Source organism: Neodiprion pinetum, chromosome 7 (genome assembly GCF_021155775.2).
Source record: "Neodiprion pinetum isolate iyNeoPine1 chromosome 7, iyNeoPine1.2, whole genome shotgun sequence".
Lineage (NCBI taxonomy): Eukaryota > Metazoa > Arthropoda > Insecta > Hymenoptera > Diprionidae > Neodiprion > Neodiprion pinetum.
The window spans coordinates 15,556,261-15,565,746 of NC_060238.1; the positions used below are offsets into that span (position 1 = coordinate 15,556,261).

General features: G+C 44.0%; 1 protein-coding gene across 1 annotated transcript; it reads left to right on the forward strand.

Annotated features, from left to right (window-relative positions):
- The first annotated feature begins 997 nt into the window (after positions 1–997).
- LOC124223697 (uncharacterized) lies at positions 998–1,675 on the forward strand. Its single transcript, XM_046635930.1, has one exon. The coding sequence runs from the start codon at positions 998–1,000 to the stop codon at positions 1,673–1,675; it is 678 nt and encodes a 225-aa protein (XP_046491886.1).
- The last annotated feature ends 7,811 nt before the right edge of the window (positions 1,676–9,486 follow it).

Consider the following 9,486-nt stretch of genomic DNA (forward strand, 5'->3'; position numbering starts at 1 on the left):
CGAGCAGGACGACGAAATTCGCGTAAGACTTTTCTGTTCAAAGGGACGGGTGGCTCCGATAAAAGATCAAACCGTCCCTCGACTCGAACTCTGCGGCGCTTTGACACTTGCTCGCTTATATCCCGAAGTCCTCGAGGTAACGAGCTTTCGCGTGTACAAGACAATTTTCTGGTCAGACTCGACAATAGTTTTACAATGGCTAAACAAACATCCGAGCGTCCTAAAGGTGTTTGAGGCACATCGCGTCGCAGAGATACAGGAAGTCAGTAAAGACGCAGAGTGGCGGCACATCCGGACTGATCGGAATCCGGCAGACGCGTTGTCGCGAGGTCAATTTCCACGGGAATTTTTAAATAACGACTCGTGGTTTCGGGGGCCTGCGTGGCTAGCTCAGCCTGAATCCGTTTGGCCGCAAGTCGCGGTAACGCCTCAGAAGGATTTACCGGGGATTAAAAAATCATTGTGCATGTTCTCGCAATCGCAATCGGAAGAAATTTTCAAAAATTTCTCGTCATACACACGATTGATTCGTGTCGTCGCGTACTGCTTACGTTTCTCACCCAACAATAATGTCAAGGGCGCTTTGACAATCAAGGAAATTGAGGAGGCCGAGTATCGCGTTATTCGATTAATCCAACGAGCGCACTTTCAAGACGAAATCGATCGTCTTTTATCCGAAGAAAGGGTGAAATGCGCAAAACTCGGATCTCTGAATCCGCGAGTCGACGAGAGAGGCTTGATTCGCGTTGGTGGTCGTATAAATAAGGCCGATATCTCGCTCGATCAAAGAAATCCGATCCTTCTTCCGTCGCGACATCACGTAACCGACCTTTTGATTCGTCACATGCACGAAAAATTCTTTCACACTGGGATCCAATCGACATTATATAGTATCCGGCAAAGATTCTGGATACTAGACGGCAGAAATCAAATACGTAAAGTCGTGCGACGTTGCGTGCGATGCATCCGGTTTCGGGCTAAACCAGAGACGTACAAGATGGCCGACTTGCCAAAATCTAGAGTAGACAATGCACCGCCGTTCTACCACACGGGAGTAGATTATTTCGGTCCGATACTCGCAAAAGAAAAGAAACATCGGAATCGGAGCAGCATTAAAGTCTACGGCTGCGTATTTATTCGCATGTCGACTAAAGCTATTCATATCGAGATTGCAAGCGATCTGTCAACAGACGCGTTCATAGCGGCTTTACGACGATTCGTCAGTCGTCGGGGCATTCCGGGCCATATCTATTCGGACAATGGGACGAATTTCGTCGGCGCGAACAGTCAACTTCGTGAATTTTACGCTGTCAGAGAGTCCGAAGACTTCCGTTCTCAACTATACGAATTTACGTCGACCAGAAAAATTGAGTGGCATTTTAATCCGCCCCTCTCACCTCATTTCGGGGGTATCTGGGAGGCGGCTGTAAAATCGTGTAAACACCATCTTAAACGCGTCATGTGCGATCTTTTGTTTACGTACGAAGAATTGACTACTCTGGCAATCGAGATTGAGGGCATTCTCAATTCGCGCCCATTGTGCCCTATTTCCACAGATCCAAACGATCCAATTGCTTTAACCCCCGCGCACTTTCTTGTTGGAAGACCGCTCACAATGCTGCCGGAAAATGATCTTTCGCTTGTTCCAGACAACCTCGTGGCAACTGATCACTAAGACACGACAAGAATTCTGGCGCCGTTGGCAACTCGAATATTTGAGCGAGTTACAAAAGAGACAGAAATGGATAAATCCGACCGAAAATATCGCGCTGGACACGGTAGTCCTATTGATTGACAAGAACCAACCATGTATGCAGTGGCGACTGGGTCGAGTGGTGGAACTACATCCTGGAGACGATGGCGTAGTCAGGGTGGTCACCGTAAAAACGACTCGAGGACTCTACAAACGCAACACGAGATCGATTTGCGCTTTGCCCATAAGCGCTTGAGATTATCGGGAGAATTCAACGAAAACGATAATTTTCGAACTCTTCTCAGTTGAAATTTACAATCAATTCTTTCTAATTTTTCAAATTCGAGTTTTCGATTCATACGTACGCAAGATTCAGTCGTTATACTATGTAGATGTAAGCCAAGTCTTCAAGTTTCTTCAAAGTCATATTCCGATTAATTATGTACTCTTTATGCATAAAATATCAACTTTAGACTTAAGGTAATCGCTGTAAAAGGATCAGTTATAATAAGGTTAATGATATGTACTACTGTTTGCATAATTTTGTTCGTTAGCACTCCCAACGGGGGGAGGGTGTTCAGTGCCTGAGCGTCGTTTTGTGCCCGTGTCATTGCGATCTCCGTGCGAGCCGCGCTCGAACGATTCGTCTCCGCAGGGATGCCAAATCTCGCGTAGATGAGGAGGAGAGCGCGCATCACACATTTTTTAAAACAGTCAAGTTAAGTCGTCCGTCTAAATTGTAGAGGTTAGACATAGTTCAACTAGTATTTCACTAGCGGTTGTTTATCGTCGACCCCATGGAATCTACCCATATGACGTGTTTGACATAATTACACGATTATCTGCGAATTATACTGATCTTATTATCGCGGGTGACTTTAATTTACCCATGCACAGGAGTCATCCGGACTCAAACTTTCTTCGTAATTATCTTCTTGAACATAATTTAGTGCCTGTCCCGTCTGAACCTACTCATCATCAACTCCATATGGTACTCAAACTCATACCTGGTTAGGTTTATTTATTGTTCCGAACCTAGATTTGGTTCGTTCCTATTCGAAAAGTGATGCTCCTTTTGCAGGTGGTCATGACCTCATCTCAATTGAGTATGATTTTCCAGCATTGAAAATAGAACCGAAAGTAGTCACTCATGGTAACTTGAAAAATTTGAATCTCAACTCCCTTTATGATGAACTTCATTCGCGGCTGGTACTGGATTTATCGGCTGAGCCTAGTCATAATCAAAATTTGAGTCATGATTATCATAATAATAATATTGATGGATTGCTTCACTCTCCGACACAATCCTCTAGTTTGTCCTGTATAACTACAATTCTCATCAATAACGTACTCTCTACTTTTGATGTTCACGCACCGAAGAGAACTGTTACAATTCGTGCGCAAAACAAGCCATGGATTTCGGCCGACATTCGCGCACTGATGCGGAAAAAGAGTGCTGCCTATCGTAGAGCACACCTATACGGTCGTCCCACTGATCGAAAATTGTTTACTGAATTGCGAGCTAGAGTTAGAAACAATATAGATGTTGCTAAAAATGATTATAGCACGACTTTACTCAACTCATCTCCGGACTCGAAATCTACTTGGAACATACTTAGAAGCATGAATTTGACAACACCAAAAACTCCTTCTCCACTTAAGTACTTCTCCCCACATGTTTTAAATCAACACTTTGCTGCTGTCTCTCGTGCATCACAACCTCTTCTGGCGAATGAAATTCTCGATATCAACTCTTGTCCACTTAGGAGTAGTCTTCCGAGTCTTTTTGAGTTTAAACCTATAACAGGTGAAGATATTGATCGAGCATTATTAAAGGCTCAAAAGAATTGTACTGGCTCCGATTTAGTATCAACAGAAATGCTTAAAACTGTATACCCAGTCCTTCGTCCGTATTTGATTGAGATTTTTAATAGATCCGTTGAACAAGGAACTTTTCCTAGTTGTTGGAAATTGACCTCAATCACACCTCTGTCAAAAGTAAATCTGCCTGCTACACCTTCAGATACGCGTCTGTTCACAACAACATTGTGAACGCAACTCGTTGGTCACGCGCCTTCCATCCCACGCGAGGCAACCAGCCTTGCACACTTTCCAATCACGCGACCCAGAAGAAAGTGTGACGTCACGCGCGCCGCTCCGCCACCCACGCAGCCGAGCGCGTTACGTAATCAACCAACGTAGTCTCCCGCTGCCAAAGACCAACCGAGGCTGCAATAAGAGACGGCCGATCAGACCGATCGGCAGGACACTTCGGGTTCACCTCGTCCTGACAAACCATACCGACGCTGACGCTTCAACGCCACGCCGTACCTGCTCATTAACGCTACGCCGACTTTGACTGACGCTACGACGGTTGACTGACGCTACGACAGACCGGACTGCAGAACATTTGCATGACGGATCCTTTTTATCTGGCTTCGGCCAGCCCACTGACAAAGACATCAGCATCAAACCCGCCAGTCCCTTGGATACTGCATCCGATCGACATCCCATCACGACCTCTGACCAGACCTCCAGCCGTGTTGCTTTCCTTGTGGGATGTCCGGAGAGCCCGACTGACTTCTCCAAGCTACCACCGACGCATCCCAGCTCCAGTCTCCCCATTTCCCGAGCCGCAGCGCTCGTTTGTGTCGACTGCCACCCAGACAACCGATAGTGAGTGGGAGTCTCCTGTAAAGACGGCTGAGAACCGCCGTCCCCCAACGCCACCCAGCTCTCCAGAGAGCCGGTACACTCCGCCACCCAGGACTGTGACTGAACCCCCTCGACGGCCGACATCCTCACTGCAGCCTCCACCGCATTTTTTCAAGACAAAAACCATTCCTAGTATCACTTGGCAACCTTTACTTTAACTGTATATATGTAAATAAAATAAATAAATAATATGTAAAATTAAACTCAACACCACGAAACTCATCTTTGACTTCAGCGACCTATATCTTCCACGCGGTTCGATCGAACTACGAGCTATCCAATAGCGAACAGCGTCCTATCGCTATTCTTTCTGAATTCTCCAAATCATTTGAACGTGTGATACATGAGCAACTACTTGAATATCTTAATACTCATAATCTCTTAGATCCTCATCAATCTGGCTATAGACCGGGATATTCAACTCAAACTGCTCTACTAGGATTCATAGAAGCAGTCAGAATGGGTATTGAACAGGGTGAGCTCACACCATTGATATTATTTGATTTCTCAAAAGCCTTTGATACTGTTTCTCACAAACTACTCTGACGAAAATTACGTGCATTAAACTGCTCTGATCGCGTCATCAGATGGCTTGCTGATTATTTATCGGGCAGAACTCAAGTAGTTAAAAATGAGAATGGTACCTATTCTGACCCTGTTGAAACTTTTGCAGGCGTTCCTCAGGGAAGTGTACTTGGGCCATTGTTATTTGCGATCTTTATCAACGATCTTCCACAAGTTTTGACTTATTCCCGACATGGAATATACGCAGATGATACTCGTATCTATCTACACTGCCCGCCCAGTAAATGACATGAACATATACTCAGGCTTTCTGAGGATGCGTTTCGTGTTTTTGAGTGGGCACAACGGAACTTGATTAGACTGAATCCTGATAAAACCAAGCTAATTATTTTAGGTAGTCAAGCTTACATCTCCAGTATTGATTTTTCCGCACTTCCAAGAGTTGTAATTAATAATGTCGCTTTAGACTACTCTAGTCATGTAACTGATCTCGGAGTTCAACTCTCCTCAACCTCAAACTGAGACAAGCATATTAGTCAGATTTCTAATCGTGTTCACGGGGCACTTTATTCCCTGCGATTTCATAGGCATGCACTTACACGATCTCTTAGAAAACGCCTTGTAGAATCTCTTATTTTTCCTCACTTTGACTATGCAGCAGCGGTATACAATGATTTAACACAAGCACAAAACTTAAAGCTTCATCGTCTCATGAATACCTGTATTCAATTTGTAACGATACGTGGGTCCATATATAGATATATTCAAAAATACGCGCCCTAACAAAGGAATACGTAAATCACAAAGACAAAAGTAAACAGTATTTGTGGAACGATCTTGACCAGACGTCAGGCAAACGACGGACGAATCTCTCTCTCTGCTGGAGGACGTCACGACGTGAGGTCGTCTCGGACACTCACATACTAACTCAGATTCAATTTCCAATTTCACATAACTCGGACAAAAATCCGTTTCGTTCAAAAAACTTCGTTGATTGTGACGAATCATCGACTTCACCAACTTCATCTCGGAGCCTGTGGACCATTCAAAACCAGGAGTTGGATCCCGGTGAAATTCAGCGGCGACTCATTGCCGGGGACCCGCCGCCAAGATCCAGGAAATCGTCTCCGGAGTCGCTGAGCCACCCACAATCGACAAAAGGACTGCGAGCTGAGTGAACCCGACATCGAATCGTAGGTGTACTGTGCCACATTCGATGTTTCTGCGAAGCTTGAATAGCATTTGATAGATTTACCAAAAATTTCTTTCTATGTCACATGATTTTCATTTTTAGTTTCTTGATAGTGAATCCGAGCAAAATCAATTACCAGTTTCTCAGTCATCTCTAGAACGTAACCTCCATGCAGGGACATTTTTATTTTTTTCGTGTTTGAATGAATGAGGTGCGAATGCTTGTTCTTTTTGTATCTCGAGCCATTCTAAGCTCCCACAGTGCGTGTTGCACTCCAAAAGTGATATATATATATGTCGAAGAATGGCCAGATAACACTCGCGAACTCTGTGTTTTGCGTGTGGGACGCATGCTGGAACTTAACTTATTGAACAAAGCTTTTTAAAATTCAACGTTAATAACAAGATCCAAAATGTTCAATGTTTATTCTGTTATTGATCTTTGCCGTAGTTTCTCTGGAGACCGAATAGAAGAAAGCGGTGATAATCCTCCTCGTTATTCATTTCATTATCCTTGACACGGCTAATCCTGACACGTCCTCGTGTGTTGTAATACAAAAATTAAAAGATATTTAGACCGTTCGGTCAACCTGATCATATTACCATTCCAAAAATCAGAGACGATGTGCTTTAACAAATCCATAAGTTTTAACAAATTCTGCACTAAATAACAAGTCCGGTGACAAACCGTTGACAACACCCCATTTCATAGAAATCATCTTCTTTACACAAGAGCAAGAACTACAATCTTCTCAAAAGACTTGCATTCCTCTCATGAGACTTATATTTTTATCCAAACATGTAATTTCCACACACATTGCCAATTATCAATTGGGCTTCACATATGTGACCGTATGACAACGTCAAGCCGTCCATACATCAACATTTCCACACACAGTCGCCTCATGCGACAGCACCACACCATTAGCCGTTACATTGCGCCATCTCCGCTCACCGAAATGAGTAAGGTTTTTTTTTTTTGACTTGCAACTAAAGTAGTACAGCAAGGCGGGTTCTGGATACAAACACCTTCTTTACCGACCGAGCCGCTCCGCGCAGCCCAGACTCAAACCCTTTTCCGCGATGACGTCACAGTTTGCCGTACCGAAGGTCAAAACCGTGCAACCTTACCGACAGTTGTATCCATCGAGGGTCAAAATCGTGCTGTTTTACCTACAATCTTACCGACAGTTGTATCGATCGAGGGTCAAAATCGTGCTGTTTTACCAACAATCTTACCGACCGAAGGTCTGTAGTGCTCGCCTGTCCCACGATAGGACTGCTGATGTGTAACATGAACCACTCCAAATTCCTTTCCCACGGTAGGACTGCTGACGTGTAACGTCAACCACCTCACATTCCTTTCCCACCTTATCAACCACCTCACATTCCTTTTCCACCTTATCAACCACGTGACATTCCAAAATTAATGGTTCCGAGAATTGTTTGTCTCAACGTCGCACCGAAATCCTTTGACCGCATACCGCTCGCCGTCGAAACTTGTCGAACGCATTGTTTTGTCTAACCACCTTATCAACCACGTGACATTCCAAAATTAATGGTTCCGAGAATTTGCTGATGTGTAACATGAACCACTCCGAATTCCTTTCCCACCTTATCAGCCCCGTGACATTCCAAAATTAATAGTTCCGAGAATTGTTTGTCCCAACGTCGCACCGGAATCCTTTGACCGCGTGCCGCTCACCGTCAAGTCGAAACTTGTCAGGTGCGCGCGCATACGTATTTGATATCAGTCCCGTGACATTCCTTACCCTCCATCAAATTATGTGGTGGGGGAACGTTATAAAAGCGAAAAGTGAAAAGTTCATCGTCAGTCTGAAGCTGTTCTTCTTGCAAATGAGAAGTTCTCTGGAACAACGTGAGTTGAAGAAACGATTAGAACTGCTCCTCAAGAATATCAGAGAAGTAAAACATCTCCTGAAAATCAGATCCGACCTCAATCGACTTACAAGAGATTTCGAGCACCTACAACTGGACCGTAACGACAATGGACTTCTCAAAACTGAACGAAATCGCGCGGCTGGAGACGTTTCTGCCGTTGAAAAAAGTTTCGGATCTTGAAGCCTACTTCGAATACAGAGTCAGCGGTGTTCGTCGAGTCAAAACGAAATTTGGAGACAAAATCGTTCTGGACTTAGATGACGCTTTCACGATTTTTCTGCCCAACCGACTGAACAAAGCCCTCCACGAAAACGAAGATTTGTATCAGAAGGTGACAGCAGCCAGTAAGGAGATACGGTTGCATATACGCTATCTTGGCGGACCCTACAGTCAACTCGAATTTGTATACGTATAATATTCAAACAATGTTCTGTGTAAGTCTTACGTTTAATAAACAAAAAAAGATTGAAATTACGAATATTTTTTTCATTTATCCTGTATACCTTTAATCCTACGTTTTGTATCTAGAATTAGGTCTCAAAATCTAAGAAAATGTCCGAACACCACTAAACAACGACGGAGGGTTTCGAGCTGCAACTCTACGATGAGTATTTGGACGGGTTCAGACCGGAGTGCAAGGTCGGCCGATAGCCGCGGTACAGAGCCTGCGGTGTTGGGTTACTATCGCTCTAGGAATGCAAAACTCGGTTTGAGTACAGCTCGGTCAAGGATGGAGAGCAAGGTCGAATCTTACATAAGCTTCTGAAAAAAATTCTCTCTCTTAAGAGCTAAGGTGAAGGTATAAAATTATTTCATGAATATTCTTTAAAAGTTTTATTGAGTACAATTTTTAGAGTACGGTTGACAATTACTTCACAAAAAATAGTACAATAATTCTATTCAACAGTGTCATGACCAGGGTGATATATTCGCCAGGAATGCGGGACCGTTCTTGTAGACGCTTCTGCGCAGTAACACAAATCGTACAGCCTCGCCATCCGGACAGTACGATGATTTTGTAGCCAATTCTGGAGTATGCAAACGTTTCGTGCTGCACAGATTGCGTTGGGTATTGTGTGAAGGTCGCATCTCAGAGCTGAAGTTTTTTGCAGGGTTTCAAGCGACGGGCAGTCAAAGTCCAACATATCGATGATTTCAACTTTCGGAACGATTTTGAGCAACCAATCTCGTTTTTCTTCTCCTTTTACGTACACGGTTTGAGCTTTGCACAGCCTGTCTTGAATGGTCCGCTCAACTTCCTCAAAAGGTACGGTTTCACAGCTCCAACGTAAGCCGTGAAAATCGCGTTCTAACCAAGAATTTTGGCTTTTGTATTTGACGTCCAGTAAATTCCATTTGTAAGGTGGTTTGAAGAAAAACACTGAAGGAGATGCTTCCGAGTAGATTGAAATTACAGCCAATTCTTTTAACGTGAAGGTGTTGTTGAGAGGTCTACGAAA